The 19,996-nt window shown below is 37.3% G+C and overlaps 1 protein-coding gene across 5 annotated transcripts in view; it reads right to left on the bottom strand.

Annotated features, from left to right (window-relative positions):
- The window catches only part of LOC145786775 (uncharacterized), a 52,221-nt gene that overhangs the window by 17,609 nt on the left and 14,616 nt on the right, over window positions 1–19,996 (bottom strand). For 4 of the 5 annotated variants that reach the window (XM_082598513.1, XM_082598515.1, XM_082598516.1 and 1 more), the window contains exons 2-3: window positions 9,186–9,331; window positions 31–159 (exon numbers count right to left, since the gene is read on the bottom strand). In XM_082598513.1, coding sequence (XP_082454639.1) covers window positions 31–159; window positions 9,186–9,331 — 275 coding nt within the window. Of the gene's footprint in view, window positions 1–30; window positions 160–9,185; window positions 9,337–19,996 lie in introns of all 5 variants that reach the window. The other variant, XM_082598514.1, reaches the window with a different exon arrangement.

The raw sequence follows: 19,996 nt of genomic DNA, 5'->3' as shown, positions 1-19,996 counted from the left end.
CTCTGTAAGTCTGGCATTACAATTGCTTACTTTATTTTCAGAAGTGAAAAGTAATGCTTGGCCGACACTTGATTGCCTCATTCGCTCATCCCACGAACCTCTCCTCAATGACTGGTTGGAATTTTTGGACTGGTGATGAACAGAAGAAGATGTCATTTTCTGTAAAGTAAAGAATAAAACTAATAGATATTGCAGCAGTGTAAATTGGTTGCCTGCTCATTGGCATCAATCTGTTGCTGCAATGAAACTTGTTTCGACGATAACGTTGTTCGTCATCTTCCATTGATGTTCTGAGACCGAGAGTCTATTGTTTGTCACCTCGTCTGCGATTCTTCTCCGAGTTGCTCCGAATAGCCGGAGAGGAGCCAGACTTTGGTATCATCAAACTGAGCATACCTTCCTCTTGATGGCAGGAGAGGACGTGATGGTTGTTCCTCAGCACGACATTTACAAGAAGAGGAAGATGCCCATTCCCATTGGGAGCAACAAAACAGTCATCCTTGCAAAGATACCTGGGTCTTATAAAGAACTCGCCAGATAGAGCGTGTGTCTGCTTTGGGGACGACAAAATGGAGTTTGCTTGTGCTGGATGTAGAAGTTTTTTTGCTTAATAGATTTTTTGCAGACGCAGTAATTGCATGATAGTTATGGCGATTGTTACAAAGAATTCAGACTTTACAAAGTGGCTTATCTGTTTTAACAGTAAACTGATTGCTAATTGCAGCTCAATCATATAAAATTCTTTCGTAAAATGATGACATAATGAGCGCCAGGTGAACATATGATATGCAACTTGGATTCATGCCAAAAAGAAGAACAATAACAATAATGTGGTGTAGCGCGTGTCGTCACGCACCACATCTCTCTTGCCGACAGCGCAGTGTGGGTTTGCCGATTGCCTGGCTTGGCTTCTCTTGGTTTCTTTCGTGTTGGTTCATTCTCTAGTTTTCAGTTAACAGTGTAGTAGTGCAATCGACAGTTTTTAGAGTCTTGTTTTAGTTTGTCATTTAATACTTTCTGTTAATATTCTTTAATTAAAGCTAGTTTTCAATTGCAGGATATTCACGTTTTAAGTTTATTAAAGCCTACTTTACTGAAATGAGTTTGTTGGTTTCAATGTAGGTCATGTCAATTTAATAAACTTATTTAAGCAAGAATCAGAAAGATGGACAGACATATTCCTCGTCCTAAAGACCTTTCAGTTGATCCTAACTCCGCTGACGCTCCTACTATTTTCAAGTTCTGGTTTCAGACTGTCACTGACTACATCGCTACACTTGAAGAGGTTCGCCAGGAAGGAACTCCTAATATCAACAAAACTAGAACAATACGTAGCTTCTTGTCCCCAGAGGTATACCTCTATGTCGAGGAAGTTGACGACTATGATGCAATTGTAGATACTCTCAAGAGAACATACGTAAAGAAGAAGAACAATGTCTACGCCAGGCATTTACTAATCAGCCGAAAGCAAGCCAGTGGAGAAACGGTCTTGGAATACCTTAGAGCGCTGAAATTACTCTCTAAGGACTGCACTTTTGACGACGTTTCTCCCCAAACGTATAAAGAGCAGCTTATTCGGGATTCTTTCATAAATGGCTTACAGTCTCCTGTCATCCGCCAACGTCTTTTGGAAGAGAATAACATAGACCTTCAACGTGCTTCGGAACTGAGCGATAGTATAGAAAGAGCACAACAACAATCTTGCATCATGGGGAGAGCTGCAAACACTTCGATAGCCTCAACGACAAATTATGCGTGTGAAGGTAACAACATGCGTCCAGAGCACAAGGATCACGACGTTTCTGCAGCCACTTCCAAGTCCAAGGTACAAACCAGAAAATCATGTTACTTTTGTAACGGACCACTCCATGACCGTTGGTCTTGTCCAGCACACAAACAGAAATGCTACAATTGTGGAAAACTAGGGCATTTTTCCAAGGTCTGTCGCAGTAAAAGTTCATCAGTATCTTTGGCTTCTGCTGCAGAAAACCTAGTTGCTAACGCGGATTCTCTTAATTACTCGTCAACGCCTTCCAGGCACAGAGGCCCGTTATATTTTGCTGGAGCTCCTAACTGCCTACATCGCACAGTGGTGGACGCTTTGGTAAATGGACATCCAGTTAAAGCCTTGCTGGATTCAGGTGCCTCGGATAACTTTATTGATAGAAAATTGGTAAACAAGCTGAAGATAAACCTTACGAAACAACCTCACACTGTGACCATGGCGTCGACCCATCACTTGGTCAAGACCGATGGCTGCGCTTGTTTGCATCTTGAACTCCTCGATAGAAGTTATCCAAAGATTTGTTTCGATGTCATTCCAAACTCTTGTGCTGTTGTGATTTTAGGCCAAAATTTCTTTCAAAAACACGAGAAAGTCACTTTTCAGTTTTGTGGCCCCGAAAAACCGCTTGTAATTTCCGCAGCAACACCGAAGCTCGTAGCACTTACCTCGGCTCGCGTGGATCCACCAAGTCTTTTTCAATACATGCAACTTAATTATAAACCTGTTGCAGCCCCTTCCCGTTCTTATTCAAAAGATGACGTCTCATATATTGAAAAGGAGGTGGAAAGACTATTAGCCGAAGACATAATCGAACCTTCAAGATCTCCGTGGAGATCGCAGGTGCTTGTTGTCCGGAATCAACATAAATGCCGCCTTGTGATCGATTATTCACATACCGTCAACCGTTTTACACTTTTGGATGCGTATCCCCTTCCGCGAATTGAAGACATTGTCAACAAGGTTGCAAAAGATAAAATCTACAGCTCTCTTGATCTGCGGTCCGCTTACCACCAAGTTTCCCTCTTGCAAGAAGAAAGACCATTTACAGCATTCGAAGCTCTCGGCCATTTGTATCAATACAAAAGACTGCCTTTTGGTGTAACAAATGGAGTTGCTGCCTTTCAGAGAGTTATGGATGACTTCATCAAAAGATACAATCTGAAGAAAGTTTACGCCTATTTAGATGATCTAACCGTTACAGGGGAAACTGTACAAGAACATGATGAAAACTTGAATGCCTTGCTTGATGCTGCAGAGAAGAGTGGATTTACTTTTAATAAAGACAAATCGAACATTAGACAATCTACAATCAATTTACTTGGCTACCAAATCTCGCACAACCAAAAGAAACCAGACGCTGAACGACTTCGACCACTGTTGGAAATGCCCCCACCAAAAACTCTGAAAGAATTGAAAAGAATTTGTGGTATGTTTGCATACTATGCCAAATGGATTGAAAGATTTTCATTGAAGGCTGGTCCACTCTTAAAGGCTGTTATGCTTTTGGACGAAAATGCTTTGAATTCATTTAAAACACTAAAGGAAGAATTTTTGGCTGCTAGTCTGGGAACTATTCGTGATGACCTAAGTTTCGACATCGAAAGTGACGCTTCTGACTACGCTATAGCCGCAATCCTCTCCCAAGGCGGTCGCCCTGTCGCTTTTATGTCCCGCACCCTCAGTAACTGCGAACAGAAGTATCCGGCTATCGAAAAAGAAGCTACAGCAATCATTGAAGCCGTTCGAAAATGGGCCCATTTTTTAAAGGGTCGCACCTTTTCACTTGTCACCGATCAGCAATCGATCTCGTATATGTTTGATAGACGCAACCGTGGGAAGATCAAAAATAACAAAAATTTTTTGTGGCGTCTAGAGCTAAGCCAGTTTCATTACGAAATCCGTCACAAGCCCGGAAAAGAAAACATAGCTCCTGATGCACTATCAAGAGTGTCTGCAACTTTGAGCCCTGGAAAAGACTTGCTTTCTTTACATGAATCACTTGGACATCCAGGATATGTTAGATTGTATCACTTTATTCGATCCCGCAACTTGCCGTACACCAGCGAAGAGACTAATAAAGCAATCTGCAACCAATGCCAAACTTGTGCTGAACTCAAACCACGTTTTTACAAACCACCAAGAGGAACTCTTGTCAAAGCGACGCACCCATGGGAACGACTATCTGTTGATTTCAAGGGTCCTGTTAAAGGTTTGAAGCCCTACCTGTTAGTGATTGTAGATGAATATAGTCGCTACCCATTTGTGTTTTCATGCAAAAGAATGTCTTCCGAGTCCGTCACTGATTGTTTAACTAACTTATTTTGCCTGTTTGGTTTCCCTGCTTACATCCACAGCGATCGAGGAACTGCTTTCACTAGCCGAGAGATCAAAGATTTTCTTTCTACGCGTGGAATAGCTACTAGTTGCTCATCACCTTACCATCCTCAAGGAAATGGACAGTGCGAAAGGACAAACCAAACGGTATGGAAAACAATAAAACTTCTTTTGAGAACGCACCATGTTCTGGAGGACGATTGGGAGAAAGTCCTTCCACAGGCTTTGCATTCTATTAGGTCATTGCTATGTGGGTGCAGGAAGAACCTGAAATCCTTAAATGTGCAGAAAGAACCTGAAATCCATAACATACTAACAAACGATTATAACACGACGTCAACAGACGCTCCTTCGAATTTAACTACTGACGTTCGCGAAGGCAGTGATATTACAAACCCGATCACATCAACTAATGAAAGGTTTACCGACAACAGTACACCTATCTTGAGACGTTCTACTAGAATTCGAAAGTCACCAGAAAGATATGGCTTCTGAGTCAACATCTTGTCTGGTCCTTTTCGAAATATATTTGGCTGGGGAGAATGTGGTGTAGCGCGTGTCGTCACGCACCACATCTCTCTTGCCGACAGCGCAGTGTGGGTTTGCCGATTGCCTGGCTTGGCTTCTCTTGGTTTCTTTCGTGTTGGTTCATTCTCTAGTTTTCAGTTAACAGTGTAGCAGTGCAATCGACAGTTTAAGTAGAGTCTTGTTTTAGTTTGTCATTTAATACTTTCTGTTAACATTCTTTAAAGCTAGTTTTCAATTGCAGGATATTCACGTTTTAAGTTTATTAAAGCCTACTTTACTGAAATGAGTTTGTTGGTTTCAATGTAGGTCATGTCAATAAACGATATGTTTAATTTGAGAAGGATACAGGAAAAATATATAAAGACAAAAAACTGTAGCCTACATGTGGTTCGTTGATTTAGAACAGAGGCTCCCAAACCGCGTGCATACGAGATGGTCAAAAGTTTGCCGCAAAGCACATTTTCTTTCTTGCTGCAGTAAGCTCAGAGGTGGCCAACTTCTCATCGATTGTGATTGACTAGACTAGATAATTTCTTAATTGCGAAAGGCCCAGTGTCGAATTATAGGCTCTATAAACCTAAACCATAACCAGTGATATGTGATGTAGTGATCTAATTTTTCGACCGATAATTTTTTACAAAATACTGGGCATAAAAGCTATTTCTAGCTAAAGGGTAACATTTTTTGAAGTTTTATCTAAACTGATTAAAATCTGTGGATTTTAGAGCATGTTGCACTGATTAAAATCTGTGGATTTTAGAGCATGTTGCATATATGCACCATCAAGGGGGGTATAATATTAGACATTGCATTGTTTTGAAATATTAGAAACTCTGGAAGTCCTTGTGTTGGCAAAAAAAGTCTGATATCAGGCGCTGCGCTGTGAAAGTATCACACGTTTGTGCCGTGAGTTTATTCAGTTAAACGGAAGCATTTTTAGCCGTTTTTGCTTCAATTGAATCTAATCTTTTCAGGCTTAGGCTACATGAAATAAGAATTTTAGTTACATTATCTTTCTATGTTCAAGCTGAACACAGTGAAATTTATTTTAATCACTTTGAGTTCAACCTGGATTGAAACATTTAAAACAAGTTGTCACTTTGGATCGATGTTGAGGTGTGGGGCACAATGCGACACATTTTAAGGCACAATTGGATAGTGTCCTATTGTGCCCGGTAACCATAATTACTAAAACTATTCTAAGTGAGGTTAAAAACGATTTTGTGATCTAATAAAACTTTCCAAAGGTGATATTGGGAAGTAATTTTGACAACTTGAGGTAATTCAACAGATTAGCAGATAAAATCTAATTTGATGCATAATTTCATTTTTTCCTTCAATTGGTTTTGTGGTACATCTGTGTCGTCTGCTACAGCTGGTTAACCTCTCCATACCCATACAAAAGGTAAGCCAATTAACCTAGCGTATAACACCTATAAGAATTTTTTACAAGACAAACTAACAATCATTCCAAGTAATTCTGGTGCTCCAGTCGTCGGCTCCAGCTCGTGTCCGAGCATTGGTTTCGTCTTCAATTCGGATTTGGGTTTGGATGGTGATGTCGCATGATGTGGCTTTAGAGGCCCAGTCTATGATGAAAAAGACGTGGGCAAAAGTCACATTGTGTGGAGGGTTGGGAAACTGGTTTGTTTAGCTTTTCGTTTCTAATGTTTCATTTTTCCTGAGCTTTTTGTATCCCGTTTTCTTCAAAAGGCACTTATGTGCACCACACTGTTTGCTTCATGTTTATGCAAAGTTTAACGTAATCAATCTACAGCAATTAATAATAATTCTTAACCTACAATATACAAGAAAAATAAAGTAAAAATATAGACGACTGAACCTTACAACCAATACGAAAAAAGGAAAATCAAAAACACGAACATTTAAGAATAAACGTACGGTGAGCTTACACAAAAAACTATGTACAGTGTCTCGTTTTTAAATAAAATTAATTGAAGTGCTCGCAGCAACGACAGTGGTGTAGTTTTAAAATAGGAATCGAAGTCGCGGGAAGATTTTGACAGTCGCGGTTTTTTTTGCTTGGTTTCGTTCCATTTTCACCAAAATGTTTTCGTTTTTGACTATATTTTGCACAAATTTGTCATATTTTGGGCTTGCTTCATCATTTGTGATGTTTCGGTTACCTACTCTACGAGATACTTATCAGTAGCAATCTGGCTGGAAATATACAACAGTGCGCAAACGGGATTGTTCTCTCTACTTTCTTTGGTCTAAGTTTTTAACGCCATGCAAATAATAAAAAACAATTGTGCACTTTTCGTTTTATTTCTTCATTTTCTCAATTCTAGTGATAAGCAAAGTAAACGACTGTTCTGTAACTCAACCAAACCAAAAACTGGTGAATTTTGCTCCATGTAGTCAAAACGTGAATCGTGTAACTTTCAAAAAATGTGAGATCATCTGAAGGCGAGCGCTAGACTAATTTAGTTTCTCGCGCAAGCTTGCGGTGATCGAAGCCAAACGTCACACCAGCCCTCCCCCAGATGAACCATATGAGTATCCAAACAATAATGGTGAATCGACAAAAGATGAATGATGTATAAAATAATGCAATAAATAAGAAAGCGACATAGACATAACTAAACGTTGTTCAAACTTGTGGTGTATAAGGCATCACATGACTTCGTAAGATTTCTGTTAAGAAACCTTTGAAATTCATCGGACAGCAATTCGCTATAAAATTTACCAACTTAGCTCATAGTATCAGGTGTGCTGTGTGTAATGTTGTTAAATACTTATCCTCAAGTATTTGCTTTCAATTCCATCAAACCTCTCGCACGTGTCTACGGGTCCCTCATATGTTTTTATTTGTCAGCACAGATCTCATCGGCCACAAATCCATTCTTTCTGGATGTGCCACAGCAATCTCGAATTATAAATTTGACTGGTGCGACGCCGCCAGGATTGCTATTCAATCCTGCCAGTATATAAAGTGTAGAAAGGAAACCTGTGCGGGGTAGAGGAAAGCGTTTGGAATATCTATGAAGTCTAATTAACAGTATTTACTTAGGTATGCTAACAACAACACCCTGAATGATCGGTAGAAGCGATACTAACAAATTCATCAACAAAACTGCACTCAAGATAAACAAAATTAAATACCCGCTTGCATACGTAATTTTAGTTTGAGATTTTATGTTTACAAACTACAGTACAATAAATACTTCAGTTTATATGTTCTTTTCTCCTTTGTAAGTCCTGAATTGTCCTACTTCTCTTTACTTCGTAAGTCCTTTCTTCTTAAAACAAATTGGCTGGAAAATCGTCTCTTTTCTAGAACTTTCCTTTGAAATTGTTTGTCAATCTTCCTCTGCTTCGTTGAAGAATTTACAGTTGTTCAATATGGTTTCTATAACGTTAAAAGTCGTAATCACGTCCAAAAGATCACGTCCAAAAGATCACGTCGTAAAGATCACGTCGGGAAGATCACGTCCAAAAGATCACGTCCAAAAGATCACGTCGTGAAGATCACGTCCAAAAGATCACGTCGTGAAGATCACGTCGGTCACGTCCATCACGTCCAAACAAGTCACGTCGGGATCACCAATGTGCGCAAACGGGCTTGTTCTCTTTCCTTTTTATTGGTCTAAGTTTTTACGCCATGCAAATAATAAGAAACAATTGTGCACTTTTGTTTTATCTCTTCATTTTCTCAACTCTAGTGATAAGCAAACTAAACGACTGTTCTGTAACTCAACCAAAACTAAAAACTGGTGAATTTTGCTCCACGTAGTCAAAAAATGAAACGTGTAACTTACAAAAAATGTGAGATCATCTGATGATCTGAAGGCAAGCGCGAGACTAAATTAGTTTCTCGCGCGAGCTTGCAGTGATCGAAGCCAAACGTCACACTACAAGTACAGGTTACCATTATCTTATCTTTATTGCATTTTGGCTCTTTGTGACGTCACATGTGTTGTATCAATCTGCTTGGCTTCCATTTGAACGTCTTAATTGAGGCTTTTGTGATAACGGACGGAGGTAGCCCTTTGTAATTCTGATGCTTTTTGCAGATTAATTAAGGTTATAATATTTAATATCTTTTCAGGTATTACTGATTTATTGCTTTTGCATATTTTTCAGGACCTTCTGATGATCCCTTTGTTAGGATGAAACAGGCTGGAGAGTGGAGAGGTTTAGAAAGTAATAAATATATTATTTAATATGATCTGCTCTTCTTAGCTTTTTGTTTGGCATTGAGCACTTTTACTAGTATTGATAGTATTTATTGTTTATATCTAAAATAAATAAATAGTCTTCTTAGTATTCTATTTAAAAAGGAGTTGTAAAATTTTGTTTTCAGGAGAAGAGACAATGAAGTTGTGGAGTTGAAAGTATTTTGAGGTGACCAGATTCCATAAAAATCTGAACTTAGGCTTAGTTTAAAACAAAGAACAAAAATAGGCTGCTTTTGTTTGTTTTCTGATCGATTATTTTCGACTTCTCTGCAGTTTGTAGGCCACTTGTAATTATTACAACAGTGAATTGTATCCGATTGTGCAATGTGCATCACCTGAATACCATGAATGGATTTCTTTGAATCGAGAAGGCTTGGGGGCATCGTTTCGTCAAACTTATTGAGTATGAGGCTACTTTCCCTGAGCTTCAACTGTTCCAACACGTTGTTGCTTCCTTCTCTGGACTTCGCTGTCTCTTGATCTGCACTAAAAAGTCGAGCAATTAAAGCCTTATGCCGTTTGTCATCATAAGGTAGACTAACCCATATTATTTAGTCTAAGGTAGGTTGGAAAGGCCTATTTTTAAAGTTAAACCAAAAAAAATTGTCTGTGGTTACAAAAGAAAGGAGCACAGGAAAACAGATAGACTAGAAATCGGTAAATTAATTTTGTTTGTTGTAGCCTACGGTTTTTGTTGTAGACTACAGCGCTGAAGAAAAGTCATTTGGATGTCAGAATTTTCCCTGACATGTTAGTGAATTTAGTGTTCAAATCTGCATCAAGGAGAAGTGTTAAAAGGTGCTTATAAATGTCAGAGATTTTGTCACTCAAACTATTATGCTCAATTAATGCATTTCAAGTATTCAATTTTCTGTGTTTCCGCCAGGCATCACCTTTTTGCTGAAACTTCTTGACAATTGTTTTCTTATAACGTTTATTGTAGGGGAGAATGAACATGTCACTTCGATCTCTCTAGTCTTGGGGAGAATTAACTTTCTCCCTCTGGTAAAGAATGATATGGTAGCCTTACAGATGAGATGATAAGATGCAGACCAATACTGTAGTTCAGGCTTTAGAGCAGTAGTTGTTGACCAGAGGTCTATGAAGCGAATTTAGGGGTCCGTGAAAGTTTCCGCTTTTGGAGCATGATTGATAAGTTATAAAATTTAAAAATTGGTTGTTCTTTATTTGTGTATTACAGTGATTCTCAAACTATACGTCGCAACGCATTGGTGTGTTGTTTAAAATTTCAAAAAACGTCGCACAAAGGTTTGGTTTTTTAACTAGAAAGATATCATTTAATAAGGTTATGTTGGCAATGTTCGATCGTAGACGTCGCTAAAGCGTCTAGACTGGAAGCCAAACGCTAGGCCTCATCTTGGCAGCAAACAGGATTGGATGCCATATATCGGTTTTAATGCCAACTTTTAGATATTTAAGCGTTTTTTTTTAATGGATTCTCAGGTTAAAATATGGCATGGTCAACAACACCTTAGCTTAGATTATACTGTTGACAAAATCTTCCCAAAATGCAATATTATGAAAAGCATCATCAAAATTCGGAAAAGTTGCCTTTTCAAACCTGATGTTTAGTAACTAGGCTACTGCTTATTTATAAAAACAGACTTTTTTAAACTATTTATAAACTTATTATTTTTTAAACAATGCTGAAATTTTTTTTAAAAAAGCCAAAAATATATCTAAATGCCGAAGTCCAAATAACCTGCCAAACGCATTAAAAAAAATTCTAGGCATATAAAGCATCGTGATAATTCCATAATTATGTCAAAGTATGTTTGTTTTTCTTTTTGTACAATACGTAGTGCGGGTTGAGGGTTAGAACCAAAAGTTCTGCAGTTTAAATCAGCAACACTACATTAGGTGATATTTTGTGAGATTGATATTTTTATGTTAAGAAAAATTATTAAAGTAGCGTTAATACCTTTATGACGTTCAAGTAGGCCTAGATATACTTAGGACTCAGGTATATTTAGGACTTACATTGTAATTAAAAATATATTGTTTTATAACCACCACACAAGATACTTCACCGCAGTCGTCAGAAAAATGCCATAAACGATTTCAGAGCGCAGTCGTGACGTCACGCTACCTGTGACGTGATACATTTTGGCTAGGGTTACATCCGTGCTACCTGAAATTCACGGGCTACCTAAAAGTGATACACTTAAAGGCTGTATACCAGCCATGACACTACCACTTCGGTAATATGTTTTCATTTGAGGAATAAATTTGATGTTGCCCAGCGACGTCCACGGTTCAATTTAATTCTTACACTAGAACGGCCGAAAAAAAGTATACCTCCAACGGCTACCCATGGCCACCTTGAGATGCGGCCTGATTTGTCACATTTTGCAGATTTTGATTACAGCCACTGCTAGTGCTTGACTGACATTTTTTGAGATGTTTTTACTTTTTGCGGTTTCCTAATGACAAAAAACTTTTTTGTTGCCTTGGGGAAGCAGAAGCAAATGAGAAAAAGTAAGTTGAAAAACGCAAAATCAGACTGTTATTGAAAATTAACAGTCTGACTAAATTCTACATAATCAAATTTTCTTTGTTTTTCAACATGTGAAGATATTAAAACCTATTGTGTCATCTGGGGAAAAGAATGAAGAAAGCGTAAAAATCTAACTTTTAGAAAAATTTATTTAAACGTTCGCCCAAAGTTAGAAAAACCTGAAAATTTCTGCAAAATGTGACAAATCAGGCCGTATCTTTAGGTGGCCATGGGCTACCTCGAACGGCCGCTAGTATCTAAAGCGACACTTTTAAAACAAATTTCATTTTTCGGTAAACTAACAGTAAGAGTTCATTTTATTTTAGACTGATAAAATTATCTGAAGCACTTATTACTTTTGTCACCTATTTGCGCTGTTCATGTTTTGGTTTTAGACGAAAATTATGACGTAGGCTACCAGGTTTTGATCAATTCGAAGGTTGACTGTATCTGTATCTTGACTCTGTACGATGATCATAAAATTCAACAGAGCGACAACATAATTACCATAAAAATGGCCTGCTGAACTGAACATTACGTCACATTTCAACTCTTGTTATTGGCGAACGTGATGTTCAGTGGGGAGTTAGTTGCCTGCTTATATGTAGCCATGGACTTCATGGCAGGATCTGACCAAACAGAGGCCAGTCTAATCATATTGCGTGAAAGCGAGTTTTCGTTTCGACAAAAGATTAAGACAACAAAACGCCAGATAAACTGAAATCACGTGGCTATTGTAAACATCATCAAAATTAAATTAAAGTAGGCTACGGTAGCCTATTTTATGTTAACTTATATTGAATTATGGTTTACAAATATTCTGCTATTAACTGCAAATCTGGCTATAGTGGTCACGAAAAAATGCAAATATTACTTTTCATACAAAGTCATTTCCCCTGATAGATCTGAAACTTCTCACTGCTTGGTTGCAGAGAATTGCCAGAAAAGACTTTAAGCCAAGCCAATATTCAAGGTTATGTTCATTACCTTTCAAAAGTGAAGATTTTGTTGAAGAGTCTCGTGATCAACAACAGAGACACAAAAGGAAAAGGACAGATACCAAATTGGTCATACGCACGGTTGAAGCCTGAAGCCGTACATAGCCTACAGTTTTTGAAAATCCCTCTTCATATTACGCGTACAATGATCCCCCTTCTAGAAGCACATCTTCTTTGTCCTCAATGCATCAAATGAAAGAAGCAGCCCTGTTACAGGGAAAAAATGCAAAGTTCTTAAATGAAGACAAATTTACAAGCTTAGATACGTTTCTCAAAAAGCTTTCTGAAGAAAATCATCTTCGCGGTTTCATTAATCAGAAAACTGAAACTGGAATCAATCTGCTTCATTTGTCCGAAGATTTACCCGTGATGGCTCTGTCATCAATTGTAGATACCAACCTCAACTGTATAATGCATACAGTCAGCAACAAATTATACTTCGAAATCAGTACAGCCACATTGTTTCTTCTGAAAAGTTGTCCTGTTTTTCTGAACTGCAAAATTTAATGGATTTTGTCAAAAACATGCCCCAGAGAAAGGTTAAAACTGCAGGTGAGTTCAAGTCCAACCTGACTAAATTAATTGGAGAATATTTGGAAGTGTGTGACAATCACGAAAAAGCATTGCTAAAAATTTACTTCGGAGCAAGTTTAGTTATTGTTTAAGTACAAACATCAGCGACCATACTCAATGGAATTAATGTTGTTTTCGTACATCAGCGGAGTAAATTATTTCATTTCCATGCAACAGATTTTTGAAAGTGATCGTAAACTCCAAGCTTTTTCTTTGTTGAAATATTCTGAAATTTCAATCACTAACATTGATGAAGCCTCCAAATCAAACAGTGGTACAATGCTGGAAGAGGTAACATCTATGGCTGCTACCCTGCAAGCTGAACTCTTTTCAATGTCTCACCAACCGAAACTGAAATATATTACGTTACCGGCTACTGCTGTCGGTCGCTAGTAAAGTCATACAAATGCGATTCCTGCAAAGAAGCGACTGTTGAAATGGTAGAAGAATTTACAGCAGATCTTCCAGAACATATCAAATCCTTTTTTCGAGAAGTTTGTCGAGGCAGTCTCTAGCCTATACGGCCTCTAAACGGAGGTCTCTGAATACCTAAACTTGAAAGTTGAAACCTTTAAACAATTTTATCATTATTTTTGCTGTTGACATGATCATACTGAGGATGCTGTGATGCGAAATCGATTTAAGCTTATCATTAAAAAATGAGGCTGGTAAGCTGTTTGTTGCGTTGAGTAACAAAAGCTTGTATCAATGGCACGAGACTGTCAACCACTTCAAGTGGACAGTTTGCTGGTCGGTTCAGAAAAACAGAAAAGTTTTATTGGTCAATCTAATTTATTTTGTTGAGGATTTCAATGTTTCTTCATTGATTTACATTTTATTCGTCCAAGCATTATTTATAAGCCTACCAGCACGTCAATGAACGGGAAAAGGTGGCAAAACCTGAAAGGTTTAAGACGCTCCTGAATAATAGTTTCTGTAGCCTAGTAGGTATATGTCTGTAAGTAGCAAGGCCACAACCCTCCCTTCCCCCAAAAAAATAGAACAGCAAAAAATATAATGAAAACAGACAGCGGCACGAACAGGTTACACGTGTGCAGTGGAAAGAGTTGTGGATATCAAATGCAAGAAACAATGGTTCATTTAGTCAAATTTTCGTTAGGTCGATAAAGTGAATTTTTTTTAAAAGCAACTTCTTTTTGAGTTTTGGGTCAATAAAAATTACCCTATTGATAACATAACTTTGTCAATGTCATCAATCGTCATAAGTGCGTCACGAGTTCAGCAAATTTCTTCGAAGTGCGTCGCTTCGAAATTTATGGAACATTTGATTCCATTAGGGGACGCAATATACTAAAATTTCAGATAAAAATTGCTCAGGGGATGTGATCACTTCGAACCACCGAGCAGGGTCGCCAAGAATAAAAGATAGAGAACCACTGCTCTAGAAAGAGTCTGTTAACAATAAATTATTTTTCTTCTGCGCTTACTTCAACGGATCTACATTTATTACACTTTGTCATTTTTCTTGTGCTTTACTCTGCGCGTTTCTGAAGGAGTGTCAGACACATAGCCGTACGAGCCAGGGGGGCAGCTGCCCCCCCTGTTGTTTCAAAACGTCGCGAATTTGGGCAAAATCTTGCAATTATTAGGGCAAAAATAGCTACATAAAAAGCTACAAATATGCATGAATTAAGAAAAACTATAAATTAACATCTTTTACCTGTCAAACTCAGTACAGCCTCTTATTTGCACAAGAAATGTGCAGCAAAATTTTCATTTGGCACACCCGTATTGATGTATTGTATTGCATAGTGATCAAACTGTAGTACGAAATGCATTTAACCAACTGCATCATGCCAAGTTGGGCAGTCACCAAAATTGTCTCCATTACTTTTGTGAAACCACCTGAATCAAAACGCAAAATTTGCTATATAGCTACTTTTATTAATTTTCACAAATGCATCGTGTTGATTTGGGCAGCTGAAAACATGAAATTATCTGATGAAACTGATTAGTCTGTTTATGCAACTGTCCAAATTAGTGTGAGGCAGTTTCCCCAAAATGAACAAATTTATTAATTTTTTCCATTTACATAAATGTAGGCCTTCCGTTTAGATTTGGGCAACAAAAAAATATGAAATTATCTGATCATAGTCTATTTATAAAACTGCCCAAATTGGCATAATGCAGTTGCCTCGCCATTAAAATTTACAAAAGCTTTAATTTTTTTCATAATACAGTAGAATTCGCCTATAACGGCTTCGTTTATAACGTCAATTCGCCTATTGCGTCACATTTCGCTCGGTCCCGGCAGAATTCCTATCTTTTACATACATTGTAGTTCGGCTACAACAGCATCGCCTATAACGTCAATTTGCATGTAACAGCACCCTTTATTGGTCCCCAGACGTCTTTTGTTCGTTTATAACGTCACTTTAAGCCATCACCTTTACCACGAACGGTCAGTCTTTTAATTCAGTTAGCGCTGCTGCTTGCAAAATGTCTTCCCTTTATTTTGCTACGTCGTTCGCAGCAGGGACTTTAATTAACTGAATTAACTTTTTCCCGCGTGAAAAACTATCACGTGTAAAAATAGCTCTACAGCTGACCTTTAAACAACTCAAAGCAACAGTTGTACGTGCAGTAGCCTACTTCCGAAGTCACGACGATAGCGAGCAAATCCTACATTATTCAGCAAAAGCTGAACGATATGTGGTAGAGAATCCGAGTCAAAACCGAAACAGCTGAAGATCAATGCCTTTTTTGCTAATAAACTTCTCTACTAATACTGTATGTAACGAGCTGTATTGCGCAAATTTCCTGTACCTTTCGCTGTAGGTTATTTTTTTTTAAACAATTTCTTTGTTTACTGTATTTTCTGCGTGACTTTTGTCAGTTTGGTGGTAGGCTACACAGTAAACCTGACTGGATTATACACCTCTTTCTTTAATTAAAACACAGTTTTGGAATAGTTTGCAGTAGTTCGTCTATAACGTCAATTCGGCTATAACGTCAGTTTTTGCAATCCCCTTGGTGCCGTTATAGGCGAATTCTACTGTATCCATAAATGCATCATCTTGATTTGGGCAATTACAAAATATGAATTTATATAAATCTGGTGAATACTTTTATAAAACAGTTCGGGTGGAAAAGTTACAGTACTTTTTCAACCATAAACGGACATAGCTGTAGAATTTTGACGCGAATTGTACGTTAAGAATATCTTTCTCACTGGCGCCAAGCAGTGGATCGGATTATTATATGCGTCGCTTAGTTAATACGGTTTTGGGACCTACAACAGACAGAGAAACAAGCCAAGTAGATTGAGTCTGAACACGGTCTTGAGCTCTATTAGTTTATTATGCCCAATTACAATTATACTCAATTTCAAAATTTCCTTTCAGAGAATGCTCGGTGTAATATTAAAAAATAGGTAGGTATATTTTCTTGCCTGTAAGTGTAATTCTCATTAAAAGATTGTTGTATGTATTCCTGCAGTAAATACAAACAACAATACAGTACATTTTGGTAAGTAGGCTACTAATATATTTTCTGTTGCTGATTTTCCTGATATGATTTGTGCATTGTGCAATCATATAACTGCAGACAGGCTCCATTGTTTCAACTTCAAGGTCTATTAATCAGTGCACTTGGTCTATATAGGTCTAACTTTAACCAGTATTCTACCTTATACCTTTTATACAGAATATTTAAGTGGGATTGTTTTTTATTTGTGGGGTTTAAAACAATATTTGTTACTCCTACAAGGGCGCGAGAAGTAGTGTGCTCAAGGGGCTTTATCCCCCCCTAGAGCTAATTCAGCCCCCTGGAATTTTGGATAATTGCTTCAGCCCCCCTAGAAAATTCTGATAATTAAGGTAGCCTACATAACATATTTTCAGAAAATTATTCGAACAATAATTGCTACGATGAATCGAGTTCCTATTAGGTGTGATCGCGCTCATCATTCGAAATAGAGTCGTCAATCACAAGAAACTATTCTAGGCATTCTATTTGAATAAGTTTCTGGGAATGCTGGAGTAGCAGACATTGTATAGGTTCCTGTATTTTTACTGATAATATCATACAAACTAATCCAAAGCTAAAACAAAAATATATTGAACTGCAACATGACTACTGAGGACAAGGCAAAGATGGATGAGATACTAAAAGGAATGGAAGAGATTATGAAAAGTCAAAAAAGGTATGAGCAAAAGTATGCTATTGTACAAACCACTGCTGCACCCCCTGCTGTTGCTGTGTCTTCATCTTTTACAGATGGACTTCAGCAGGCCCAACACTTCGAGCTGACGGAGCTATCCAAACAAGTTTATGCTCTTCAAGAGCAAGTTTGGGAACTCCAACGCTCCGTATACAGGACAGAGCGCAAGCTAGATGACCTGGAGCAGTATGGGCGAAGCAATTGCCTTATACTTCATGGATGTACTGACGCCCCAAACAAGGGAAGTAATGTAGATTACTCGAAATATGTTGTAAATAAAATTAATCAAGTAGTTAAACCAACTAACTGCCTTACTGTGAGTGACATAGACGCATGCCACCCCTAGCCATCTAAAAAACTCAACAAACCAATAATTATTAAATTTGTTAGAAGGATGACAAGGGACGAAATTTTTTATTCAAAAAGCAAATTAAAAACTGATTCTGATGGTCCTAAACTATCGATCACAGAGTCCTTGACCAAACGACGTCTGTCATTACTTCGTCAAGCGAGAGATGCTTTTGGTTTCAACTTTCAAGGACGTCTGGACATCCAAAGGAACAGTGTAGTGCTTCTGCAATAACAAAAGGCAAGTGATAGACGATTTTTCAGATATTGCAAAAATTTTTAACCATGAGGCATCTTAATCTATTTTGTTAGGCTATAACATTATGCAGTTTTCAATTATCATTTTGAAGCTAAACGAATCATATGATATTTACCAATGACAATAAAACCAAACTCAGGAACCTTTTTACTTTATGCATTCTCTTAAACCTTAGCTTAGCTATCTTTTAAGCTTAGCTTTAAACCAACCCTATCTTATACCTTTTTGTTTTTCAATTCCTTGTTTATACATGATTATAAAACCAAAATGTAACTATTGTATAAAAACAATCAGAAAAAATCAAAAATATATTAAGTGTTTAACTTGTCCCATTGAAGTTCATGTCAAATGTTGTAAAAAAAGTGCAAATTATCATGACATACAAAATTGGACATGTACCTTGTGCAGTGACTGGAATCCCCCTTTTGTCCATCTATCCAACACCGAATTAATTACACTGGTTGAAAGCCACAGTGTATCAACAAATCTTACCTTCAAGCCTGATCATTTGAATGATATGTTTGCTAGCACATCTTACACAAATAACAATGACATAGATGACCTTTTTATGCCTAACATATCTGAAACATATGTAGACTCAACAACTGTCAACAAACTAAAAATGGACTGCTCACTGGGGCCAGTGTTCTCTTCATTATGCATCAATGCTCGATCTATTGTTAATGTAAAAAATTTCACCAAATTTGAGGCCCTGCTGATGTCTATAAACATCAGTCCTGATTTAATTTCTGTAGTCGAAACATGGATTCAGCCTAATTCAAAAGGTCCTTACTTAAACCTACCGGGCTATACATTCATATCAAATGCTCGAAAAAACAGTCGCGGTGGAGGAGTAGGAATATATTTAAAAAGTGATATTATGTATACCAAGCGTGATGACCTAACCATTATGAAAGAAAAAGTATTTGAGTCTATTTTTATTGATATTTTTGTTGGTGGTAAACAAGTGACCTGTGGTAGCATTTATCGAGCACCTGCATTGGAAGCTAAGTCAAATTTGGAATTTCTTGATCTGCTTAGTGAGTGCATTAATAACATAGGTACATCAAAACAATGCTATATAATGGGAGATTTTAATTATAATCTATTGGATTATGAAAACATCAATGTAGGCAATTTTATAGACTTGATGTTTTCAAATTCTTTTTACCCACTAATTAATAAACCTACCAGAATAACTGACACCAGTGCAACAGTCTTAGATCAAATATGGTCCAATGTGCAAACAGGTAATGAAACTCGCTGTGGAATTCTAATTAATGAAATCTCAGACCACTTCCCAGTTATGTATTGTACTAACAATGGAAAACCCTCAGTTACATGTCATCAATATACCAGATCATTTAATCTCTCAAACATACAGAATTTCTCAAATGCTCTGGAAAATATGGACATCACTTGTTGCTTAAATCAAACTGATGCTGATGAAGCTTATGAGTCATTCATAGGAGAATATACCAGTCAATTTAATAAGCATTTTCCTTTGCAAAAAACACCTTTAAAAGAGAATAATTCTTGGTTTGATAAAGAACTACTACATCTATTACGAAGAAAAGAGCGTTTGTTTAAAAAGTACATATCAAATAAAACTATTCACTCCAAACAGAACTACACCTCTGCAAGAAACTTATACTTCCATACAGTTCAGCAAAAAAAGAAATTTTATAAATCTGAATTTGAAAAGCAAAAGTTTAATATGAAAGCTACTTGGCAAACAATCAACAATCTATTAGGTAAATCCCAGTCTAAGACTAACCATGGCATCAAAATAAATGATAGTACAGTCACTGACAGATTAACTATTACAAATCACTTCAATGATCACTTTTCCTGTGTTGCCCATTCCCTTACAAAAAAATTCCCAAATCAAATACAATATTTTCAACATATCTTGATTCTCCATGCTCTGAGACAATTTATATTTATCAAACTACTTTAAATGAAATAAACAATATTATTCATGCTATGCCAGCAAAAACTAGCAGTGGCATCGATGAAATACCATCCATAGTTGTAAAGTCAACCCCAAACAACATACTGCATGCTTTAACTCATATATTTAACTTATCTTTATAACGAGTGGAAAATTCATAAATTCATTTAAGTTGGGGAAGGTGATACCAATCTTTAAAAAGGGTAGCTGCAAAGATTCAAACAACTACAGACCAGTCAGCCTACTACCTGTTTTTTCAAAGATATTAGAAAGACTCATGTACAACAGATTATACTCGTTTTTAATTAGACAT

Source organism: Aplidium turbinatum, chromosome 17, assembly GCF_918807975.1.
Source record: "Aplidium turbinatum chromosome 17, kaAplTurb1.1, whole genome shotgun sequence".
NCBI classification, from domain to species: domain Eukaryota; kingdom Metazoa; phylum Chordata; class Ascidiacea; order Aplousobranchia; family Polyclinidae; genus Aplidium; species Aplidium turbinatum.
Note: the sequence above shows the minus strand (reverse complement) of the source record. Positions and strands in the feature narration are given on the sequence as shown.